General features: G+C 33.7%; 1 protein-coding gene across 1 annotated transcript; it reads left to right on the top strand.

Annotated features, from left to right (window-relative positions):
* Nucleotides 1-61: 61 nt before the first annotated feature.
* snx2 (sorting nexin 2) lies at nucleotides 62-24648 on the top strand. Its single transcript, XM_073818982.1, has 15 exons — nucleotides 62-235; nucleotides 4037-4142; nucleotides 6524-6663; nucleotides 6765-6834; nucleotides 9513-9556; nucleotides 9639-9780; nucleotides 9849-9927; nucleotides 12785-12860; nucleotides 15763-15876; nucleotides 17445-17538; nucleotides 18741-18946; nucleotides 20753-20896; nucleotides 23779-23859; nucleotides 23934-24005; nucleotides 24096-24648. Exons 1-15 carry the CDS (start codon nucleotides 128-130, stop codon nucleotides 24144-24146), a joined length of 1527 nt encoding a protein of 508 aa, XP_073675083.1. The 5' UTR covers nucleotides 62-127; the 3' UTR covers nucleotides 24147-24648.
* The last annotated feature ends 2849 nt before the right edge of the window (nucleotides 24649-27497 follow it).

Raw genomic sequence — 27497 nt, 5'->3', positions numbered from 1 at the left:
TTCTGCGCTGTGAGGGCGGAGCATGAGCTGCATGAAGCGCTTCTGTCATGAGACTCGGTCACATGACTGTCTTCATCACACACTCATTCTCTGACTGAGAGACTTTATTCTGCTGTTATTGTTGAAGATGGCGGAGGACAGGGAACCTCCACCGCTGTCCGGTGCCGCGCAGACGGACTTCTCGGAGCTGGAGGGCGAGGAGGATCTGTTCGTGAGCGCCGTGAGCGCGATGGAGGTGAGATTAAAGCTGTGCGCCATGATCGCCTTCACTGTCCGCTGAGGCGGATCGACACGCCCTTCTGCTCACACACTCTAATCACAAATCAATATTCATAATCAGCGAAACAGCAGCGGCGTATTTACGTCTGATTCCGACTGATTTAATTGAATTTCATGAGCGAGTAGAGATGCAGAGCGCGCATGCGCACAACGGCCTCCTTCGCACATCAACACTGCGTCGCGGCCGCGCAGATGCTCGATATTCACGTCGACAGATCGAAACAATCGTCATCGTTTCAGATTACAAGATTGTGCAGTTTATATCAGAGACACGTTTTTAGTAATTAATAATGTGAGGAAACCAAAATAAGAAGCTAATAGAGTTACTAATCAATAAATAATAGTGTTATTTAGGCATTTAACATTTTTACGTCTTATTTATTTTAGATTTCAGCAGTTAATTAATCACAGAACACTAATACAGTTGTTTTATATTGCAGGATTTCTGAAATGTTATGTTTACATACGCAAATGAGGCATTATCTAATTAAATATGCACTAATATTTGCCTACTTAAATCTGAGTCTTGTCTGATTTTGTTATATTAGAGTTATATAATTTTAACCATTCTATAAATCAGAAAATACTGTCAAGAGACAGAAAACAAACACATTTTCACTGTTTTCAGAGTGAAATGTTGTATAAATCTGTGAGAATGAAATAAGAACAAACCTTCAGGAAATAAAGAGGAATAAAAAAGAAAAAATGGCTTATCTTACTTAGTATTTTGTCTTGTTTCTAGTCAAAATATCTATAAATTCTTAAATTAAGATGCATTTGCTAAATGACATGAGATATTTAGTCTTGTTTCCAGAGAAAAAATAAATTAAGTGCATTTAGCAAAAAATGGCTTATCTTATTTAGTATATTTGTCTTGTTTCTAGTCAAAAAAAAAAAAAAAAAAAAAAATATATATATATATATATATATAAAACATAAGATTTTAAGTCTTGTTTCCAGGGAAAAAAAATAAAATGCATTTTGCTTAAAATAAGTCAAATTATTATTAATTTAAATTATTTATAGATAATTGTCTTTATTAAAATAAAAGTAAAATTCACTTCATTTAGTTTTCCCCCTGGAAACAAGACTAAAAATCTTATGTTTTATATATTGTATATGTATATATATATATATATATATATGTATATTTATATATGTATTTTTTATTATTATTTAGATATTTTGACTAGAAACAAGACAAATATACTAAAGAAGATTTTTTGCATTGTAAAGATATTTATTGGAATTCTATCAATGTTCTATCTCCATATGCACATAGATAAAGTGCAATAAAAGACGCATCTAAATGTCTATAAAAAATATATTAAAAAATCTCTCTCTCTCTCTCTCTCTCTCTCTCTCTCTCTCTCTCTCTCTCTCTCTCTCTCTCTCTCTCTCTCTCTCTCTCTCTCTCTCTCTCTCTCTCTCTCTCTCTCTCTCTCTCTCTCTCTCTCTCTCTAGTCTTGTTTCCATGCGAAAAAAATAAATTAAGTGCATTTTGCTTAAAATAAGTCAAATTATCAATATTTTACTTACCCGACTGGTAGATAATTGTCTAAATTTTAAGTAAAATTCACTTAATTTAGTTTTTTTTTTTCTCCTGGAAACAAGACTAAAAATCTTTAGGCTTATACTGTATATATATATATATATATATATATATATATATATATATATATATATGTATATGTATATATGTGTGTGTGTATATATGTATACATATGTATTATCTTATGTTTTTTTTATATTATGACTAAACAAGACAAATATACTAAATAAGATAAGCCATTTTTTGCATTGTAAAGATATTGATTGGAATTCTGTCAATATTCTCCATATGCACACAGATAAAGTGCAATAAAATAAACACTTAAATGTGTATTTTGTATGTTTTCCTTCCACTAGAAATTCCAAAATAGACTTTTGGCTATCAGCTCGCAGATGCTCGTGTAAAATAAATGTAAGGAACTCTATAGTGTGAGTACAGACAGGTCAGATCTGCTCATGTGATGTTGGACTCTTTTACGCCTCATCAGCAGATTTTGAGACCCTGAAGCGCAGGAAGACCCTGCACACTTCCTGTGATTCTGGTCATGAGTTTGTCCTGTGAGAGAGACACGTTTATGACAGGACAAACATTGTGTGTGTGTGTGAACATTAACTTTAATGAGCTGCTGGAGTGTGTGATGAGACCAGAGCGAGAGTCACATTAACTGATGTACTTCAGCTCCTCAAGACAGATTCACTCACAAAACAACTTTCACATGTTTGATTTCAGCTGTGTTAGTTTCTGTAGAAATACTGAAGAAAGTTGGATGCAGAAAAATATAATATAATAATTATACACACTGCTGTTCAAAAGTTTTGAGATCAGTTGTATTTTTAATGCTTTTAAATGCGTTTTCGATTTAATATACTTAAATATATATATATTTTTTGAGAAGCAAAGCTGATTTTTCAGCATCATTACTCCAGTCTTCGGCGTCACTTGATCCTTCAGAAATTATTCTAATATACTGATTAATTAGCAATGCTGGAAACAACATTTTTTTTTTTTTTGGAACCTGTGATACTTTTTTCAGGATTCTTTGATCAATAAAAGGTTAAAAAGAACAGCATTTATTCAAAATAAAAAAAAAATTCTAACAATATAAATCTTTGCTATCACTTTAAATCAATTTAACTCGTCCTTGATGAATAAAAGTATTAATTTCTCTCAAAGAAAGAAAGAAAGAAAAAATTACTGACCCCAAACTTTGAACAATAGTGTATATTGTTAGAAAAGATATCTATTTTAAATAATCGCTGTTCTTTTTAACTTGTTATTCATCAAAGTATCCTGAAAAAAGTATCACAGGTTCCAAAAAAATATTAAGCAGCACAACTGTTTCCAACATTGATAATAAAAGTAATAAATCAGTATATTAGAATGATTTCTGAAGGATCATGTGACACTGAAGACTGCAGTAATGATGCTGAAAATTCAGCTTTGCATCACAGAAATAAATTACATTTTAAAGTATATCAAAATAGAAAACCACTATTTTAAATTGCAATAATATTTCAGAATTTTACAGATTTTTCTGTATTTTTAATCAAATAAATGGAGCCTTAATGAGCAGAAAAGTCTTTTTTAAAAACATGTAAATTTTACTTATTCCTAACTTTTGAACAGCAGTGTGTATGCTTATTATAAGCTTTTGTAATTATTATTATAACCTTTTTTGCATCCAACTTTTTTCAGTAGTTCTATAGAAACTAACAAAGAATGATTTCTGAAGGATCATGTGACACTGAAGACTGGAGTAATGATGTTGAAAAATCAGCTTTGCCTCACAGAAATAAATTATATTTTAAAATATATCAAAATAGAAAACCACCATTTTAAATAGCAATAATATTTCACAATATTAGTTTTTTTTTTCTGTATTTTTAATCAAATAAATGCAGCCTTAATGAGAAGAAAAGTCTTTTTTAAAAACATTTACAATTTTACTTATTCCTAACTTTTGAACAGCAGTGTATATTATTAAAATAATAATTAAAATTCTAACATTAATTTATAATATATTAATAAAATGAGTATTATTGTGTGAGGAGGTGTGTTTTTAGTGGGAAATAAGCTTCAGTTTTCAGGGTGAAACTCTTTTACAGATGTATTATTATTATTATTTGATTCATCTCTGGCCTGTTGTTCTATTTTTGTCTCTGCTACAACTTCATTGTGCTGAATTGAGTTTGTTTTCTGTCTCAGTCTCCAGAAGCGGCTCATCTTCCTGCAGAAGACATCAGCACCAGCTCTAATGGACCCAAAGCAGAGCCCATCCTGCTGGACGACGACACCGACGACCTCTTCGCTGGTGCGTATATTCATATATATTCATATAATCAGAGTTTGTAGATGAGCCATTTAAATATTCAGAATGTGGAGCTTTAGGATTGGTTAGTTTTGAGAATGTTCTGTTTCTATTGGCTCACAGTTTGAGGACAGAAGAACATTTGATGTCACATAAACTACTGTTCAAAACAATGGTTTGGAGTCAGTGCAATTAAAGAAATAAATATTTATATTCAGTAAAGATGCATTAAATTGCTCAAAAGTGCCAGTAAAGACATTTATAATGTTATGAAAGATTTCTATTTTGAAAAAATGCTGTTCTTTTGAACTTTCTGTTCATCTGTGAATCCTGAAAAATAAAATGTATTACTGTTTTCACAAAAACATTGTGCAGCACAACTGTTTTCAACATTGATAATAATCAGAAATGTTTCTTGAGCAGCAAATCAGTATATTAGAATGATTTCTGAAGGATCATGTGACACTGAAGACTAGAGTAATGATGCTGAAAATTCAGCTGTGCATCACAGAAATAAATTACAGTTTAACAGATATTCACATAGAAAACAGCTATTTCAAATTCTAATATTATATCACATTTTTACTGTATTTTTGATCAAATTAATGCAGCCTTGGTGAGCAGAAAAGCACTGAAAATCTCACCGACTCCAAACTTATAAAATGCATAGTAAATGGCATTTAATAATCAATTGAACTGAAAGTTTTCTGAAGGGTCATTCTGTGTCAAATCAACCAAATTTCAGAAGCTTTACATTTTTTATTTTGCTAGTATTTTTTCTGAGAAAAGCCAAAATATTAAATGTCATTGATGAATATTTACTGAGTAATCCACTATTTTGTTGAGGGAGGTCAAAATGTCAATTTTCACCTTGGATTCAGAGCCAAATTATAGGGGGTTAAAAATGACCTCAGAAAGATGCCAGCGTCATAATGTTATTTTTACACAGAGATTGGTCGCTCTATTAGTAAAATCTGTTGACTTTAGCAATCTTTGTTGCATTATGTGCCAATGGTGATCATTCAAAAATGGGGTAACCCTTTCACTTTTCAAGTTTTTACTTCAAAGTTTGCATGCATGTAACTCAAGAAGTATTAAAGATATCTTAATGTCCTTTTAGATATTGGCTCATAACAAACTTTCCTTTTGGCATCTTTATTTTTAATGCCCTATGAGATTCGGTTCCAGAGATATTGGAATTTTAATATGGCTCCAGGAGTAAATCATTCAAATGGGCACATTTTCAGTGGTCAGAAACCAAATGTGGGTCAGTTGTAAAAACATTATACTTCTTTTCTTTTAAAGAGGAATGACTTAAGAAGAAATAATATTGAAACTAGAGATGTACCTCATTTCCTTCTGTCAAAACTACTGCATTGAACATACCTGTCTTGAGCGCCATACATATTCTTTTTCCAAAGTTTGCGTGCCTATAACTCAAGAAATATTAAAGATATCACAATATACTTTTAGATTCTACTTCTAAATAAACTTTTCTTTTCGAATGTCCATTTGTAAGGCCCTACATCATTCAGTCCCAAAGTTATAAGGGTCTCAACGAGTCTCCAAATTTAGATTGTTGAAAAGTACACATTTTCAGTGGTTAAAAACCAAAAGGGGGTCAGTTGTAAAAATATTTTACTTCTTTTTTTTTTTTTAAAGAGGAATGTCTGAAGAACAAATAATGATGAAACTGGAGATGTACCTCATTTCCCTCCTTCAAAACTACTTCATTGAACATGTCTGTCTGAGTGCCATAAATATTCTTTTACCAAAGTTGCGTTGCCTATAACTCAAGAATTATTAAAGATATCACAATATGATTTTAGATTCTAGTTCTTAATAAACTTTTCTTTTACAATGTTCACTTGTAAGGCCCTACATCTTTCAGTCCCAGATATATGAGGATCTCAATGAGGCTCCAAATTCAGATTGTTGAAAAGTACCCGTTTTCAGTGATTGAATGTTTGTCAAAAGTGCTGTTTCCCCATTTTTGAATGGTCACTATTGGTACACAATGCAACAAAGATTGGTAAAGTCAACAAATTTTATTAATAGAGCTACCAATCTCTGTGTAAAAGTAACATTTTGATGCTGCCATCTTTCTAAAGTCATTTTTAACCCCCTATAATTTGGCTATGAATCTCAGGTGAAAATTGCCATTTTGACCCCCCTCTAAAAAATAGTGGATTGCTCAGTGAATATTCATCCACGACATGTAATATTTTGGATTTCATCACTATATATGTCTATCTTTCTTCAGAGGAAATATTGGCCAGGGAAGTTTTTAGAATTTAGTTGATTTGACACAGAATGACCCTAAAGTATTTATGCATAATTCTCTCATCAGTGTTTGTTTAAATCACATTATTTCTCTCTTTCAGAAGCGACTGAGGAAGTGTCTCTGGACAGTCCAGAGCGGCAGCCGATCCTGTCAGATGGACCGTCGCCCGCCATCACGCCCGTGACGCCCACCGTCATGATCAACCCCAGAGTGGACGTGTTTGACCGCTCGCCAGATGAGGTGAAGTGCCATGCGGAAGCATATCTCATAGCTCAAATCTCATGTATATTTGAGAGATGATGGTTTGACTCACTGAATCACTGATGACTTTTCCTCCATAGGATGAAGATGAAGAAGAAAACAGGGACACGTTCGACATCCAGATCTCAGTATCCGACCCTGAGAAAGTTGGTAAGGTGTTTCAGGATGAACTCGTGCTCTCCTGCTGGACGCTGAGAATCGATAGACCTTTTCAAATGTTATCAGCTGCAGGATTCGCTCTGAGCTGCGTTTGGCGACGACAACACCGGAAAATAAATTAAAGTCTCGCAGTGTTTCTGAACGAAGAGTCTAGTTTTACATTTGACACCTACATACTCACTGCTGGGAAAACTCAAGCTCAAACACATTCATAGTTGTTTGTTTAAACAGCATTCATAATTTTTCTAAAATCAAACTGGTCTGTTTGGTTGGGAGTTGTTTTATTTTCTATCCTTTTCTTGTGTTGATGTGTTTTGCCCCAAAATATCAGTCAGACTCACATCCATCTCATTTAGCCTTGCAATTACTTGTATTTTATTATTATTAGGGGCCAAGCACCTATTACAAAGGCACCTATTGTATCCAATGGCATTCTTATTATTATTCTTCTGCTTCTTCCGCTATTGAGTCTATGGCCGCCTATAGAACCACTTGTGGGACGGTTATGAAATTTGGCACATTGATAGAGGACAGTCTCTACATTAACCATAGCAATTTTGGAGTCTCTAACTCAAACTCTCTAGCGCCACCACTTGTCCAAAGTTTCACTTATGTTTATGCTAAAAACTATGAACCATAAGGTTTAGAAGAAAATTCTTTTTTCTTCTGATTCCTTGGCTCATGCTGAGTCAAATGCATACAGAAAGGTAAAAATCATAAATCGTAATTGCTATTTTTAATAGTTCGAAAAACCTACTTTTTCGAACTTGTCCTAGACGATTTGTCTCTTTTTTTGCCAGAATTGGCTCAGATCATCTTCAGACCATGCTGGCAAAAATCTATGGAATTCAAGTTGATTAATCAAACCGTTCTCGAATAACGCGCAAACAAATTAGATGAATAGCACGCAAAAATGGATGTGAGGCTATATCTCTGCAACAGTTTGGCGTATTGAGACCAAACTTGGTGTGTGTCATAAAAAGCATGACCTGAGGCTACCTGCATAGTTTCAGAGCAGTGCCACCTAGTGGTCAGGAGATATGAAAAATTAATTTTATTACATTTTTGCTTATAACTTCTGAAACGGTTTAGCCAAAAATCACAAAACTGGTCTTTTGAGCATGCCGAGTCATACCATACCCAGTTTTCCCATGTCAGACCCTTTGTGTGTTGGCCCTTTTTAATTTTTATCATAAAATGCTATATTTTATGACCGCATTGGCGTATCGTTACAAAACTTGGTATGTGTCTTTTCGTAACCATGCCCTGACAGTACACCTTGTGACCAAAAGTTAAACAATTTTTAAAAAATGCTACTAACATTTGATTAAATTGGCCTATTATAATGAAAGATCTCAATATATTCCTTGGATCATGCCGAGAACATCAAACCAATAATGCAATAATTGGCTAATCTTCCTCTCCGCCATTTTGATTAACGTTCAAAACATACTTTTTCGAACTCCTCCTAGACTGTTGGTCCAATTTTCTTTAGACCATGCTGGCAAAAAGTTATGGATGTCGTGTCGATATACAAAATGGTTTTCATTTCATGCATTAACGAATTTCCTGATTAATGTTCAAAACCTACTTTTTCAAACTCCTCCTAGACTGTTGGTCCAATTTTCACCAAATTTTACTTGGATCATCTTTAGACCATTCTGGCAAAACTTTATGGATTTTGTGTCGATATATGAAACGGTTTTTGTTTAACGCATTAACGAATTTCCTGGAAAGATGCCAAACTGCATCTGAGGCTGTATCTCTGCAAAGCTTTGACATATTTACACCAAACTTTGTATGTGCCATTGTTACCTCACACTGACCACGCCACATCAATTTGGTAACAGCGCCACCTATTTGTCAAGAGTGATAAACAATTCATGAATTAAATTTCCAAAAATGCTAATAACATTTGATTAAATTGGCCTATTGTAATGAAAGTGATCTCAATATATTCCTTGGGTAATGCTGAGAACATCAATGCCAATTATGCCAAAATTGGCTAACCTTCCTGCCCGCCATTTTGATTAATGTTCAAAACCACTTTTTCAAACTCCTCCTAGACTGTGGGTCCAATTTTCACCAAATTTGACTTGGATCATCTTCAGACCATGCTGGCAAAACATTATGGATTTTGTGGCGATATATGAAACGTTTTTCAGTTAACGCATCAAGAAATTTGCTGGAATAATGCCAAACTGCATCTGAGGCTGTATCTCTGCAAAACTTTGACATATTTACACCAAACTTTGTATGTGCCATTGTTACCTCACACTGACCACGCCACATCAATTTGATAACAGCACCACCTATTGGTCAAGAGTGATAAACCTTTCATTAACAATTGTTAAATTTTTTTGAAATTTAACAAAATGCTAATAGCTTTTGATTACATTAGCCTATTGTAATAGTCTCAAAATATTTCTTGGGTCATGCCAACAACATACATACAAATTATGCCATAGATGGCCGAACGTCCTCTCCGCCAATTTGATTTATGTTGAAAACCTGGTATTTCATACTCCTCCTAGGCTATTGGTCCAATTTTCACCAAAATCTATTCTATCTATCTATCTATCTATCCAGAGTGTCTGGAAAGAACAATTCCTTGTGTATTTGTGCACACACAGTAATTCTGATTGTGATTAATTTGTTTGTTTTTCCAGGTGACGGCATGAATGCGTACATGGTCTATAGAGTCACAACCAAAGTAAGAAAGGCTTTTAATTCTGGTCTGAGTTATTGTGGATCTTCTGGACAAATCGTGTGACTCTTATTCTCTGTGTTTGCAGACCAGTCTGTCCATATTCAGCAGAGACGAGGTCTCCGTCAAGAGGCGCTTCAGTGATTTTCTGGGTTTGCACAGTAAATTAGCCTCGAAGTACATGCACATCGGCTACATCGTGCCTCCTGCGCCTGAGAAGAGCATTGTGGGTAAGTCCACGCACAAATGATCAGAGATGTGTTCTGATGGTTTATGAAGAGTTGTGTGTGTGTTTTAGGAATGACGAAGGTCAAAGTGGGAAAAGAGGATCTGTCATCGGTGGAGTTTGTAGAGAAGAGAAGATCTGCTTTGGAAAGGTATTTCTAGCAATTTGTTTAATTTAGATATTGCATTTCTGCATTAATTCAGTGATTTTGATGAATTGATACTGATTCTTAAATCCCAAGAATTAATCAGTGCTCTTTTATAAAAGTGAATACAATTTAACGAAACCTTATTTGTAGCTCCTCAAATGCAATAATCACAATAATCTTTATTTCTGATGTGACACAAAATCTCAGCTTTCAATTCTGTCAGTTTTGTTACTAAATTCAGTCAATAAATGTGTTTTTGCTGCTCTCTAATGTGTACTGACCGATCACTGATCATCTCTTGCTCTTTACTACTAGTTACGGCAGCAAATAAACACAAATTAACATCAGAACTCACTGAAATCAATCATGAATCATGTAATTCATTAATAAGTGATTCAACCACAGAAATACATCAATAAAACAGCTTGAGATGATAAAAAATGTCACATAATGACACATTTACCTCAGACATTCAGTGAACATAAAAAAAAAAACTTTAGAGAAGAACATATTTATCAATATATGCAGTATAATACATATTCATGATATTTTTGCTGGAATAGACTTGGTTTTTTGTGTGTTTTACAGCATTAGTTAAGAGATAAAAAAAAGAAAAGAAAGAAAGAATGGCAAGAAATAAATGTAGAATTGCAAAAATAAACATGGAATTGCAAGAAATAAACTCAGAAATGAGAGATATAAACTAAAATTTGCAAAGATAAATGTAGAATTTCAAGAAATAAACTCAAAATTGAGAGATATAAACTCAAAATTGCAAGAAATAAACTTAGAATTGCAAGAATAAACTCTGAATTGCAAGAAATAAACTCATAAATGAGCGATATAAACTCAAAATGGCAAGAAATAAACTTAGAATTGCAAGAATAAACTGTGAATTGCAAGATATAAACACAGAATTGCAAGAATAAACTATAAATTGCAAGAATAAACTCAGAATTGGGAGATATAATCTCAAAATAGCAAGATATAAACACAGAATTGCAAGAATAAACTATAAATTGCAAGAATAAACTCAGAATTGGGAGATATAATCTCAAAATAGCAAGATATAAACACAGAATTGCAAGAATAAACGGAATTGCAAGAAATAAACTCAGAATTGGGAGATATAATCTCAAAATAGCAAGATATAAACACAGAATTGCAAGAATAAACTATAAATTGCAAGAATAAACTCAGAATTGGGAGATATAAACATAGAATTGCAAAAATAAATGTAGAATTGCAAGAAATAAACTGAATTGCAAGAAATAAACTCAGAATTGGGAGATATAATCTCAAAATAGCAAGATATAAACACAGAATTGCAAGAATAAACGGAATTGCAAGACATAAACTCAGAATTGGGAGATATAATCTCAAAATAGCAAGATATAAACACAGAATTGCAAGAATAAACTATAAATTGCAAGAATAAACTCAGAATTGGGAGATATAATCTCAAAATAGCAAGATATAAACACAGAATTGCAAGAATAAACTATAAATTGCAAGAATAAACTCAGAATTGGGAGATATAATCTCAAAATAGCAAGATATAAACACAGAATTGCAAGAATAAACGGAATTGCAAGAAATAAACTCAGAATTGGGAGATATAAACGTAGAATTGCAAGAAATAAACTGAATTGCAAGAAATAAACTCAGAATTGGGAGATATAAACGTAGAATTGCAAAAATAAATGTAGAATTGCAAGAAATAAACTCAGAATTGGGAGATATAAACGTAGAATTGCAAGAAATAAACTGAATTGCAAGAAATAAACTCAGAATTGGGAGATATAAACGTAGAATTGCAAGAAATAAACTGAATTGCAAGAAATAAACTCAGAATTGGGAGATATAAACATAGAATTGCAAAAATAAATGTAGAATTGCAAGAAATAAACTGAATTGCAAGAAATAAACTCAGAATTGGGAGATATAAACATAGAATTGCAAAAATAAATGTAGAATTGCAAGAAATAAACTGAATTGCAAGAAATAAACTCAGAATTGGGAGATATAAACATAGAATTGCAAAAATAAACGTAGAATTGCAAGAAATAAACTCAGAATTGGGAGATATAAACATAGAATTGCAAAAATAAACGTAGAATTGCAAGAAATAAACTCAATTGCAAGGATAAACTTAGAATTGACTCATTATGATAAACATATGCATTACATTACATATTCATTATATTTTTTAATGTGAATTTTCAAAGTAAATATTTTCAATTTGAATAAATCTGTCTTAAGCGCATGTTACGACAGCTTCTGTTTAAATGTTTACATTTCAACAACAAACCAGAGTAGAAACATACACTTTTATTATTTAATAGTCTTTAAATGTTTGTTTATAAATAAGTTTTACCTGATTGCCTCAATATATCCAAATGAATTGATTTTGAATCGAATTGAATCGAGATCTAAACACAAATGAATGGCAAGCTTGCGAATGGAATCAACTGGATATCCGGTCGCGGTTCGCTGTGAATCCCTGCAGTCTGGTGTTTTCTGTTGGCCTGATGCGGTGCAAAGATCACTCGTGTTCTGCTCTTTTGTGGCTAAAAGGTTAAGCAAGAAATATTAGATAAATAATTATGTGCGCGCCCAGGAGGTTTGCTGCCGTTGTTTCGGCCGCTGATCGCTCCTGTGCTCCTGGTTTTGCACAAACTGATGAATCGAATAAAAATTACAGTTAAGTGAGGCGCTGACATTTCTCTGCCCTTTTTATCAGGCCGCTGACTGACGTGAAGGTCAGCGGCTCGGCCGGCTTTCCTCGGCTCGGCTCTAGACTTCATCCGTTAGAGAACTGGATCCTGATGGGAGACGTGTGTTTGTGTTTGTGTTGCAGGTATCTGCTGAGGACCGTCAAACACCCCGCGCTGCTCAAAGACCCCGATGTACTGCAGTTTCTGGAGAGCTCAGAGGTACTATCGCTGTCTCTTTAAACTATAGACATGTTTTATATGGGGACGTCAGATTAACAAACGGTTACTGAGCTGCTCTTAGATTTTATTTCCATCTGAATACTCTACAGCAAAAAATAAGAGCAGAAATTGGTACTTTTTATCTCAATTCTGACTGCAATTCTGAGAAAGGTTCTTAGAATTGAGCGATATAAACTCTGAATTGAGAATAAACTAAGAACTGAGAGATAAAACTCTGAATAGCAAGAAATAAACTTAGATTTGCAAGACTAAACTCTGAATTGCAAGAAATAAACAAAATAGAATTGCAAAAATAAACTCAGAATTGCAGGAGATAAATGTAAAATTGCAAAAATAAACATAGAATTGCAAAAATAAACTCAAAATTGCAAGAAATGTAGAATGGTAAGAAATAAACACAGAATTGAATGATATGAATGTAGAATTGCAAAATCTCAGATTTGCAAGAATAAACTCAGAACTGAGCAAAAAAACTCTGAGTAGCAAGAAATAAACTCTGAATTACAAGAATAAACTCAGAACTGCAAGAAATAATTAGCATTGGAAGAATAAACTCTAAACTGAGAAATATAAACTGAATTGAGAAATAAACTTAGAACTGAAAGATATAAAGTCAGAATTGGAAAAATAAACTCAGAATTGCAAGAAATGTAGAATTGCAAAAATAAACTCAAACTTGAGAGACATAAACATAGAGTGCAAAGAAATAAACTCAAATTTCAAGAACTAAAAAATCGAATTGCAAGAATAAACTCTGAACTGCAAGAAATAAAATCTGAATTAGAAGAATAAACTCTAAATTGAGAGATATAAACTGAATTGAGAAATAAACTTAGAACTTAGAGATATAAACTCAGAGTTGCAAGAAATAAACTCTGAATTGCAAGAATAAACTCTGAATTGCAAGAAATAAACTCTGAATTGAGAATAAACTAAGAACTGAGAGATAAAACTCTGAATAGCAAGAAATAAACTTAAATTTGCAAGACTAAACTCTGAATTGCAAGAAATAAACAAAATAGAATTGCAAAAATAAACTCAGAATTGCAAAAATAAATTCAAAATTGCAAGAAATGTAGAATGGCAAGAATAAACTCAGAACTGAGCGATAAATAATAGCAAGAAATAAACTCTGAATTACAAGAATAAACTCAGAACTGCAAGAAATAAAATTAGCATTGGAAGAATAAACTCTAAACTGAGAGATATAAACTGAATTGAGAAATAAACTTAGAACTGAAAGAGATAAAGTCAGAATTGGAAAAATAAACTCAGAATTGCAAGAAATGTAGAATTGCAAAAATAAACTCAAACTTGAGAGACATAAACATAGAATGCAAAGAAATAAACAGAATTGCAAAAATAAACTCAGAATTGCAAGAATAAACTGAATTGCAAGAAATAAACTTTTGAGAGAATTGAGAGATATAAGCAAAGAAACTGAGAGATAAAACTCAAAATTTCAAGAAATAAAAAATCGAATTGCAAGAATAAACTCTGAACTGCAAGAAATAAAATCTGAATTAGAAGAATAAACTCTAAATTGAGAGATATAAACTGAATTGAGAAATAAACTTAGAACTTAGAGATATAAACTCAGAGTTGCAAGAAATAAATGTATAATTGCAAAAATAAACAGAATTGCACAAATAAACTAAGAATTGTAAGAAATAAACATAGAATTGCAAAAAAATAAACATAGAATGCAAAGAAATAAACATGGAATTGCAAAAATAAACTCTGAATTGCAAATATAAACTTAATATTGCAAGGAATAAACGTAGAATTGCAAAAAAATAAACATAGAATGCAAAGAAATAAACATGGAATTGCAAAAATAAACTCTGAATTGGAAGAAATAGACTCAGAATTGAGAGATATAAACTCTGAGTTTCAAAAAAAAAGTAGAATGCAAAGAAATAAACATAGAATTGCAAAAATAAACTCAGAATTGCAAGAATAAACTGAATTGCCAGAAATAAACTTTTGAGAGAATTGAGAGATATAAGCAAAGAACTGAGATAAAACTCAAAATTTCAAGAAATAAAAAATCGAATTGCAAGAATAAACTCTGAACTGCAAGAAATAAAATCTGAATTAGAAGAATAAACTCTAAATTGAGAGATATAAACTGAACTGAGAAATAAACTTAGAACTTAGAGATATAAACTCAAGAAATAAATGTATAATTGCAAAAATAAACAGAATTGCACTAATAAACTAAGAATTGTAAGAAATAAACGTAGAATGCAAAGAAATGAACATGGAATTGCAAAAATAAATGTAGAATTGCAAGACTAAACTCTGAATTGCAAGAAACTCAGAATTGAGAGATATAAATGTAGAACTGCAAAAAATAATCTTAGAATTGCAGGAATAAACTCTGAATTCAGAGTGATAAACTTAGAATTGATAACAAAGAACTGAGAGATAAAACTCCAAATTGCAAGAAGTAGTACGTGATATTACTAGTTCCTCAGTTGTGATCATAGTTGTGGGTTCTCTTGAATAACGCACCGCACGGCTCCAATGTATTTGTGCTCCTCCAGTCCCTTATTTTCTCTTTACAGGCCCAAAAGTGGCCTGGGCGTGAGTGCAGAGAATGTCTGTATTAAGTATGTATAATGGAAGACTCCAGCAATTGTAAAGGGCTAAACGGTGGGGCCGATTGAAAGCTATTTTTGCCGGCGGGCCCTCTGAGAGTTTTCCAGGGTGAAGCGTATTAAATTGGACCGGCATTGAAATGTATGGGACTGGAGAAAATCCCGGTGCGCTGCGGACGGAGGCGGGGCGGCGGGAGGAGAAACGCTCCCCGCGGGACGGGATCTGAGCCGCGGCCTGTTAACCGGTTTGTTTGCCCTTATTTGTCATTTTATCCCAGCTGCCGCGAGCGGTTAGCACACAGGCGCTGAGTGGGGCCGGAATATTGAGGATGGTAAACAAAGCGGCCGACGCTGTCAACAAAATGACAATCAAGATGAATGAATCGGATGCGGTAAGGCTCGGATTTTTGGACTTGAATAATGAGACGAATTAATGAGCTGCTCTCTGGCTACAATCCTGTGTGTGTGAGAGAGAGAGAGAGAGAGAGAGAGAGAGGGAGAGGGGGTCAGGACATGTGACACGCGTGTGCACTTTATACACTGAACACGGCTTACAGTCACTACAGTCTCACACTTACATGCAAATATAAATGAAATCATGCAAAAACCCTATTTTTTCACACACCTTTCAAGTTTGAGATTTTGGGCTTTTTGTTTTTTTCAGACTAGTGGAAAGAAAACACCCAAAAGACACTGTTAAGTCTTTCTTTTATAGCACTTTATCTATTTGTGTCAATAGATTTCAATTACAATCCAGATTTTTTAAGGCCAAGAGTTGTTTCTCCTACACTGAGCCATAAATCTCCACTTCAGCAGCACTTACACACACCACACTTTACATTTGTGTTCCTGTCTATATCCTGAAGGTTTTTACTGAGGCTTTTGTTCATATAAGATTTAGCTTGATTATATACAATATTTGATTCGCCCCAAAATGGGAAAAAAATATAGTGTTTCCTGTCTGTTCTAAGTTTTTTCTGAATTATTGAGTGACAAAATGAGTTCCCTCTGTAAAAACATTTGACTTTAATATGTGGAAAAAAATTAAACAATAATTTTGAAACTGACTTCATCCAGTGTTTAGATTTTTGTACTAGAAATATATACAAATTAGTGCATATTTCATTAAATAATGGCTCATTTGCATATTTAAACTTAACATTTGAAAAACTTGAAAAACAAAAAATGTTTGCAATTATCAAAGTAATCAATCAACTGAGTAAGACAGGTGATAACTATTAGTTAATTTTTTGACCCTATTCACCTGCAGTGCCTCACCTTAAGATTTTAAGATATGTGGAAAACGGGTTTATTTTTCTGATCTTTTTCTGATATTTCTCAAAAACATGACTTCTTACAGCATGTCATTTTGCATTTCAAAATATTTGTGTTCATTTAAACTCAAGTTTTGCTTAATAATATCTTAAAATCTTAAGGTGAGACACTGCAGGTGAATAGGGTAAAAAAAAATAAACTAATAGTTATCACCTTACTTACTCAGTTGATTGATTACTTTGATAATTGCAAACATTTTTTGTTTTTCAAGTTTTCTAAAATGTAAGGTTTTAAAATGCAAATGATCATTATTTATTGAAACATGAGCTAATTTGTATATATTTCTAGTTCAAAAATCTAAACACTGGATGAAGTCAGTTTTAAAATTCTTGTTTAATTTTTTTCGACTATAAAAGAACGACTTTGTATGTTTTCTTTCCACTAGTCTGAAAAAACACTTCATGAAAAACCAAAAAGCCAAAATCTCAAAGTTGACAGGTGCATGAAAAAACAGCGTTATTGCCTGCAGTGTCTCCCCTTAAAATAAATACTTATAATTGACCTTTATGCAACTTTTCAAATGCTCAAACGGTTCTTAAGATGATTAAAATGCTCTTTACATTAAAAAATATATATTTTTAAGAACAAAGTGCTTTCTTCACTGATCTTGTGTTTGTGTATAAAGTGGTTTGAGGAGAAACAGCAGCAGTTTGAGAATCTGGACATTCAGCTCAGAAAACTTCACGCTAGTGTGGAATCACTGGTGTGTCACAGGAAGGGTAAGATGTGCTCATAATACAAGTAATAACATCAGAAAAATCTTTAGAACATATGTTTTATAAGTTATGTTTAGGAACTTAAACACTAACATTTAAAAGTTTGGGGAGCTTAAGATTTTTTATGTTTTTGAGTCTTCTCTGCTCACCAAGGCTGCAATTATTTGATTAAAAATACTGTAAAAAATATAAATATTTTTAGAATTTAAAATAACTGTTTTCTATGTGAATATCTGTTAAAATGTAATTTATTTCTGTGATGCGCAGCTGGATTTTCAGCATCATTACTGCAGTCTTCAGCGTCACATGATCCTTCAGAAATCATTCTGATATGCTCAGGGTTTGTACAAGGTGCTTAAAGTACTTGAATTTGACTTTTTAATTGTAAATTCTGGAAAACCCCTTGAAAATAACAATTTTCCCAAAGAGGTACTTGAAAAGTGCTTGAATTATTGAAAGACAATATATGAAATTAGTGTTAATTTTTTCAATGAGCGCATCTTAGCTTATTTGGCTTATTTCAGTTGTGAAAAGAGGAACAGATGAGCCAAATCAACATCATTTACGCTGGAACCGCAATGAACCACTCTTATTGATTCAAACTCGTGACTTTGATTGTTCATTTCAAGTGGTTCACTAGCAAAAAACAGATCAAATTAAAAGAGCCATTCATTTTCGAATTTTGACATTATTGGAAATGGAGCTTTTCAAAACTTTCAATCAATTAAACCATTGCGTCGCCAAACGATTCACTGTTTTGATGAGCACCAATCGGATCACGTATCGCAAATCATTTGTTTAAGATTGGGACTTCAAAATAATTTGATTTAGATCAGGACTAGAGTGCGGGTTTGCGAATCATTTGAAACAGTTTGGGACTTCAATGCAGGTTTGACCAAAATTGACATTTATAATCTTTCAAAAGATTTCTATTTCAAATAAATGCTGTTTCTTTAAACTTTCTATTCATCTGCAAATCCTAAAAAAAAGGCATCACGGTCTTCTCAAAAATATTACTGTTTTCAACATTGCTAATAATCAGAAATGTTTCTTGAGCAGCAAATCAACATATTAGAATGATTTCTGAAGGATCAAGGATCATTATTTTTATCAAATAAATCAGCCTTGGTGAGCAGAAGGGACTTTATTGCATATTTTGACCTGTAGTTTATATGGCGCATGTTGATGTTGATGTTGACTCTCAGAGTTGTCTGTGAACACGGCGTCGTTCGCTAAAAGCGCGGCTATGCTGGGGAACTCTGAGGATCATACGGCGCTGTCGAGGGCTCTGTCTCAGCTGGCCGAAGTGGAGGAGAAGATCGACCAGCTCCATCAGGATCAGGCCTATGCTGATTTCTACATGTTCTCAGAGCTGCTGGGAGACTATGTGCGGCTCATCACCTCCGTTAAAGTCAGTGGAGCACACCATCAACATCTCAGTTACACATAGAGACGTCTGTTTGTACAATACACTTCATTTCGTTTTTTTGGGGAAATATTATTATTAGGTTGGCTTGAGCTCCTCCTAGAGCTTTCAAGATAGAAGCACCAAACTCAGGCCAGCTCTTCAGACTGATCGCACTTATAGTTTTCATCAAATTGAAGATTTCATAAACATCAAATCATAAGCATCCCATAGACTTACATTTAGGGGATGTTCAAATGATCAACACTATTCAGACTCCAACTGACAAAATTTAAACTCCAACTGTCAAAATTCAAACTCCAACTGTCAAAATTCAAACTCCAACTGTCAAAATTCAAACTCCAACTGACAAAATTCTAATTTCTAATCCATTTAAACTTCCATCAACTATTTCTAATCTATTTAACTGTCTAGCCTAGCCTAGCAACTACAGTCATGCTAGTAACTTGCTAATCATGCTAGAAACATGTTAATTATGCTATCAACATGCTAGTAGCTTGCTAATCATGTTAGAAACATGCTAGTAACTTGTCAGTCATGCTAATGTTATGCTGGCAACTTGCTAGTCAGGCTAGACACATGTTAGCAACTTGCTAATCATGTTAGAAACATGTTAGCAACTTGCTAATCATGTTAGAAATGTGTTAAAAACTTAGTAGTCAGGCTAGAAACGTTAGCAACTTGCAAATCATGCTATAGACATGTTAGAAACATGCTAGGAACTTGTTAGTCAGCCTAGAAACATGTTAGCAACTTGCTAATCATGCTAGAAACGTGCTGGAAACATGCTAGCAACTTGCTAATCATGTTAGAGACATGCTAATGTCTTGCTAGCAACTTGCTAGTCAGGCTAGAAACATGTTAGAAACATGTTTAGCAACTTGCTTATCATGTTAGAAATGTGCTAAAAACTTAGTAGTCAGGCTAGAAACGTTAGCAACTTGCAAATCATGCTATAGACATGTTAGAAACACGTTAGCAACTTGTTAGTACATGTTAGCAACTTGCTAATCATGCTAGAAATGTGCTGGAAACATGCTAGCAACTTGCTAATCATGTTAGAGACATGCTAATGACATGCTAGTAGTAACTTGCTTATCATGCTAAAAACATGTCGCCAACTTGTTAATGACATGCTAATAATACAAGTAACATTAATTATGCTAGAAACATGCTAGCAACTTGCTAATGACATGCTAATAATGCAAGTAATATGTTAACTATGCTAGAAACATGCTAGTAACATGTTAACAACTTGCTAATCATGCTAGACACATACTAAACATGTTAGAAAAATGTTAGACTCATTCTAACTACATTCTAATCATGCTATTAACATGCTAATAACTTGCTAATCATGCTAGAAACATGCTAGCAACTTGCTAATGACATGCTAATAATTCAAGTAACATGTTAATTATGCTAGAAACATGCTAAACATGTTAATAACTTGCCAAACTTGCTAATGACATGCTAGTAACTTGCTAATCATGCTAGAAACATAATAAACATGCTAGAATCATGTCAACTACATTCTAATCATGTTAGCAACATGCTTTTACAGCTGCTTTAAACTTTCAAGCCAAACTAAAGTCTCTCTTGACAAATTTTTGTATCTAGTTTTATTTTAGTGTCCGATACACTATTATAGTTTTTGTAACCTATTTTTATTTTTATTATTTTATTATTATTATTATTATTTATTATTATATTCATTTTAGTTAGTTTTAGTGATTTTTTTAATTTATTTATTTTTTTATGTTTTTGTCATTTTATGTGTTTGCGCTGCAGGGTGTGTTTGACCAGCGGATGAAAACCTGGGCCAAATGGCAGGATGCACAGATGATGCTGCAGCGCAAGAGAGAGGCTGAAGCCAAACTCCAGTACGCCAACAAACCCGACAAACTGCAGCAGGCCAAAGACGAGATCAAGGAGGTACGAAACATGACAAACTCTCACTGAAACAAACCATAATGAGAGATCGCTGTGATATCATGGGTTAACGTGAGCAGCGCTGGGGCTGATGGGAATTATCCAGCACGCTTGTTTCCCTTCCCTTCCCCTTCGGTTCATTCATATCTCTACTGTTTACCTCAAACCACCTGACAGCTGCAGGAATTCATGACAGTTATTGATTCTTTTAAGCACGAAACATTTTCAGCCTCTTTAATTTCTGCATTTTCCCTGTCACGCCCCACAAAGGAGATCGAGGAGGTAGGACCTTCGCTTTGATTTGATTTGCTGTCTCCACCGTCACGTCTGCTCTCTTACACTCCTCAAACATACTTATATTTGCATTATGTAGATCAGAGCCTAATGATGGATTCATCAGACGCACATGACATGCTTACAAACACCACAGCGTGTTTACCACTCTTTAATCTCTCTCGAAAGGAATTGTTCAGCCGAAATGAAAATGTGCTCAACTTGTAGATGAGTTTGTTTGTTCATCAGATTTGTAAAAAATGTGTCATTCCATCACTGTCTCACCAATGGATCCTCTGCAGTGAATGGGTGCCGTCAGAATGAGAGCTGGTTACAAACATCGCAATAATTCACAAGTAATCCACACCACTCCAGTCCCTCAGTTAACATCTTAAGACAAATCCATCAAGACGTTTTTAACTCAAATACGAGTCCATAATCCAAATGAACACGCTCTGAAGCCTCAATCTAAATTAAATGATTCACAAATCCACTACGAAGTTCCAGTCTAATTGAAATGATTCGCGAATCTACTACAAAGTTCTGATCTGAATCAAATGATTTGAGAACCCGCTCCAAAGCCTAGAAATAAATGAAATGATTCGCGAACCCGCTCCGAAGATTCTATCTGAATCAAATGATTCGAGAAACTGCCCCGAAGCCTCAATCTAAATTAAATGATTCATGAATCTGCTACAAAGTTCCAATCTGAATCAAATGATTTGCGAACCCGCTCCAAAGCCTTGAGCTAGATGAAATGATTCCCGAATCTGCTACGAAGTTCCAATCTGAATCAAATAATTTGCGAACCCACTCCAAAGCCTAGAAATAAATGAAATGATTCGCGAACCCGCTCCGAAGATTCTATCTGAATCAAATGATTCGAGAAACTGCAACGAAACATCAATCTAAATTAAATGATTCATGAATCTGCTACAAAGTTCCAATCTGAATCAAATGATTTGCGAACCCGCTCCAAAGCCTTGAGCTAGATGAAATGATTCGCGAATCTGCTACGAAGTTCCAATCTGAATGAAATGATTTGTGAATCCGCTACGAAGTTCCAGTCTGAATCAAATGATTCACAAACCCGCTCCAAAACCTTGATCTAAATTAAATGATTTGTGAATCCACTATGAAGTTCTATTCTGAATCAAATGATTTGTGAACCCGCTTTGAAGCCTTGATCTGAATCAGATGATTTGTGAACCCGCTCCAAAGCCTTGAACTAGATGAAATGATTCGCGAATCTGCTACGAAGTTCCGATCTGAATCAAATGATTCGAGAAACTGCCCCTAATCCTCATTCTAAAAGAAATGATTCACGAATCTGCTACGAAGTTCCAATCTAAATGAAATGATTCACGAATCTGCAACAGAGTTCCAATCTGAATCAAATGATTCGTGAACCTGCTACGAAGGTTCAATCAAAATGAGATGATTTGCAAATCTGCTACAAAGTTCCAGTTTTGAATCAAATGATTTGCCAACCCGCTCCAAAGCCTTGATCTAAATCAAATGATTCACGAATCTGCGACAAAGTTCCAATCTGAATCAAATGATTTGCAAACCCGCTACGAAGTTCCAATCTAAATGAAATGATTCACGAATCTGCTATGAAGTTCCAATCTAAATGAAATGATTTGAAAATCCTGAAATCTGAATCGAATTATTTCACTCTGAAGCCTTGATCTGAATCAGATGATTTGCGAACCCGCTGTGAAGCTTCGATCTAAATGAAATGATTCACGAATCTACTCTGAAGCCTCGATCTGAATCAAATGATTCACAATACACAATTTGAAATCAAATGACTCACTATACACGATCCAATTGGAGCATTTCGAAACAGTGAATCTTTTTGACGCAACGATTTCACCAATTTGAAGTTTTGAAAAGCTCAGTTTCACCCTTCACTGTAAGTGCTTTTTAAAATCATAAACGATGTTGAAATTCTAAAATGAATCGCCTGAAGTCAATGATCAAAGTCACAAGTTTGAATCAATTGGAGCGGTTCCGGTGTAAATGACTCACTCAATTGATTCGATTCATCTGTTCCTCTTTTTGCGTCTTCAGACGATGTTTACACGACACTGTCAGTACTACTACTGGCTTGGCTCGCTTGTTTGATGACATTAACTGAAATAAGCAAAATAAGTATGATGTTTACAAATAAAATATCCATATGGTGTGAATTACTTGTGGATTATTGTGATGTTTTCATCAGCTGTTTAGACTCTCATTCTGACGGCACCCATTCACTCCAGTGCATCCATTGGTGTGCGAGTGACCGAGTGACACATTTCTACAAATCTGATGAAGAAATTCAGCATGCTTTCATTAATAGGTGAACTGTTTCTTCAAGAGCTGCTGGTTCATGTAGTATTTAATAAACGCTGATGTCTTGTGTTGTTTAGTAGTAGTTTTTAATGCAGGATTCATTATAGTTCACGCCTCATAAATCATCATCATACGCTCACTAGACCTTCTGACCTGATGTGACTCTGTTTGTCTTTCTCATGACGGCCAGTTTTTCAGCTCTTTGTGTTTGACACACACACACATGCGCACACTGAAGTCTTAAAGCGTCTCATGTTTGTCTGTGTGTTTAGTGGGAAGGTAAAGTGCAGCAGGGTGAAAGAGATTTTGAGCAGATATCAAAAAACATCCGGCGAGAGGTCGGCCGATTCGAGGTGAGTTCCTTTGCTCTCGATTATAAAAACTCAACGCTGGTTTCTCTGCCCTGAGCGTCTTTTTCTCTTCACAGAAAGACAGAGTGAAGGATTTCAAAGTCGTGATCATTAAATATCTGGAGTCACTAGTTCACACACAGCAGCAGGTACGTGTTTAGCAATCATGCAATAAAAGCATGCTTTTAGATCAGCATCTGAAAAAAGTTCATTTGGTGTTTGTTTTGTCTGTTTTTCAGCTCATAAAATACTGGGAGGCGTTCTTACCTGAAGCCAAAGCGATCGCATAAATCATCAAACCACATCTTTCTTTATTCCACAGTATGATCATGCAAGAAAAAGCTGCACAGACTTAATGAAACCTAATGATAGCACTACAATAATAAACCAGAATCTGAATCTCTTCATACCTGTTTGGTGTTTGAAGATCAGCGTTGCGTTGAAGATCCAGCGAGCGTCTCTTCGCGATGCGTTAGGCAATGATCCGGCAGGGGAAGGCCTTCTGAAGCGATTTCTGTTCTTCTTTGTCTCGTATGTACAGAATATGAAGCATTATTCTCTCATAATCAGTATTTAAGAGCATCAGTAATCGATGAGGCTTTGTAGCTCGTGCACGACGGACGGATATACATATGTATATTTTTTTATTTTGCTTTGTAGCCTGAAATTTTGGAACGTTTCAGTTGATTCATTGTTCTAACAGATTTTTTAATCACAAGTATTTTTTACTCTACATTCCTGTGCAACGATATCTGAACCTTAATAAAGGAATGAATCAGTATCAGAACTCCACTTCATGCTTTTGGCTTCAGTTTAAAGTTTGTGCATGCTAAAAACAAACATTTTGACTTCATCTTTTGGAGCTATGGAGCCATTTCTAATCAAGTTTTGTTCAATTTTGTTTCTTGTGAGTTAGTGGAACTTAATATTTTGTAGCATAAACACCAATTTTAAGTTGATAACTTATTAATATTAACTAAAAATTTTTTTCAACAATTGAATGGTGGCCCTGGAATAAATTAGTCTGATTTATTTTCGTTCAAATTAACAGCTGTAATTGTGCATGCAAGCTGTATTACTTGCATAAATTACTGTAAATAAATTATTTTGCAAAAATCCATCAAATTTTGTTTAACCTGCAAACTTGTTCAACTAAAAATTAGTGGAACTTAATATGATTGAGTTCTCAACTTAAAATTTGTGTTTATGCTACAAAATATTAAGTTAGCAATTTCTTCAGCATTAAATTCAATTCAATTATTTCAGTTAAATTAACAGCTGTAATTGTGCATGCAAAATGTATTACTTGCATAAATTACTGTAAATAAATTATTTTGTATAAATCCATCAAATTTTGTTCAACCGACAAACTTGTTCAACTAAAAATTAGTGGAACTTAATATGATTGAGTTATCAACTTAAAATTGTGTGTTTATGTGTTTATGCTACAAAATATTAAGTTAGCAATTTTTTCAGCATTAAATTGGAATCATTTATTTCAGTTAAATTAACAGCTGTAATTGTGCATGCAAAATGTATTACTTGCATAAAGTACTGTTAATAAATAATTTTGCATAAATCCGTCAAATTTTGTTCAACCGGCAAACTTGTTCAACTAAAAATTAGTGGAACTTAATATGATTGAGTTATCAACTTAAAATTTGTGTTTATGCTACAAAATATTAAGTTAGCAATTTTTTTCAGCATTACATTGGCGTAATTTATTTCAGTTCAAATTAACAGCTGCAATTATGCATGCAAAATGTATTATTTGTATAAATTGTTATAAATCAATATTTTGCCTAAATTATGCTCTTATTTTAAAGTAATATATACTTTAATGTAGTCACCAACAGTGTTGGGTATAAAACATTACCAAATAGTTAAGATTTCTTCAATGACTAAAACATTTAAACTAAAAACTCATCAAAAACTCTTTTAAATGTCAAACATAACAGCATTAAACAGTAACTGGTCCCATCATTCGGCTAAATTACAACAAAACAAATTAATTCAACATTTTTTTCTTTTTATCCAATCTTAAAGCATGCTGAGAACTAGAAATTTACTGCCAAATTTGCATATATAAAGACAATTTATTAAGTTGCTTATTTATAAATTATTAACTTTTTTAACATATCTGATTAAAATGCACACAATACTAAGTTGATGAAACAATCAGCATTATGATGTCAACAGAACTCGTCAAAATAATGTTTGCATCAATATTTTGGAGTTATGATGATTTTTAAATACAATTTTGTTCAACGGAGTCAGTGGAACTTAATATGTTTGAGTCATCAACTAAAATTTATGTTTATGCTACAAAATATGAAGTTAACATTTTTTTTGAACATTAAATTGGAATCATTTATTTCAGTTCAAAGTAACAGCTGTAATTGTGCATGCAAAATGTATTATTTGCATAAATTGTTATAAATTATTTTGCATAAATTCAAGCTCTTATTTTAATGCAGTATATACTTAAATCCATTAAACAGTGAGACTTTTTGTTTACTATTTTTTTTTTATTTAGTTTAACATTTATTCTTTTTATAGAACTAGAAATGCACTGCCCAATTTGCACTTATAAATGCAATTTATTAAGTTCCTTATTTTTTAATTATTAACTTTTAACTATTTTAAATTGCACACAAAACTACATTAATGTAATGATCAGCATTATGTCAACAGAACTTAAGAAAATAATATTTGCAACTTAAAAGATTTAACTTAATTGAGTCAAATAAATTAATTTTTGTAACTTTCAATCATGCATTTTTTTTTTAAATGTTATGGTCATCAATCCCCTGCATTTCTTTTCTTTTTAGACTGAATATATGTTTTTCTAACTCTTCTCTAAAATGTCCTCATCCAGTAAAAACAAACAAACAGCTGGAGAAGTGCTGGAGATCTGATGTGTGAATTTGTTTAGGTTTATAGTTTGATTTCACAGCAGGTTCTTTCTTGTTTCTCAGTGTTTGTTGAATCTCTGTGGCTCCCACTGAACATGTATTTCTTTATCTCTGCCTCTAAACAGCTTGTTTCTTAAGAATAGTTCATTTAGTTTGCAGTTTTTCAGAGAGAGCGAGAGCAGAAGAGCAGCTGATGGTCTGTCACATCGCTGCTTAAACTCACTTAAAGACAGAAATAAAAGAAAGCGTGTTCTTGACAGGCCCCGGCGAGCATTTCAGCGCTCTGCATATACGTCAAAAAGCCCAGGCCCTGTCCTCGCCTCTGTCCCGTCATATTGGCAAGCTGTCATAGCGGCCGTCGCATTAGGAGCTGCATCATTATGAAGGCTGTCGGTGTCCGTCTGTAGATCTGCACAAGTGCCTCTGATGCGTTACTCATCTGAATGGCTGATGCTTCACCTGCAGGTGTTTCTAATAGTGCAGGTGAGTCTCTGTCTGTCCTTCTCACCAAAACACGGGGACAACAATGCTTTGCATCAAGAAAATGAATCCTGTTTTTTCATTAAAGGGGTGTTGCACTGGGACATTGCACTGTTATTAAACACTGAGCACGTTAAATGCACATATAATCCTGGAGTGATATGAAGGGAAATATATTTATATTGTGATGGATGGCTTGAGCATGACACAAACTTCTGACTGTGAATTACTTTTTTGTGGTTCTTC

The sequence above is a fragment of the Garra rufa genome, chromosome 15, assembly GCF_049309525.1.
Source record: "Garra rufa chromosome 15, GarRuf1.0, whole genome shotgun sequence".
In the NCBI taxonomy this organism is placed as follows: Eukaryota; Metazoa; Chordata; class Actinopteri; order Cypriniformes; family Cyprinidae; genus Garra; species Garra rufa.
This window is presented reverse-complemented; position numbering and strand designations above follow the sequence as displayed.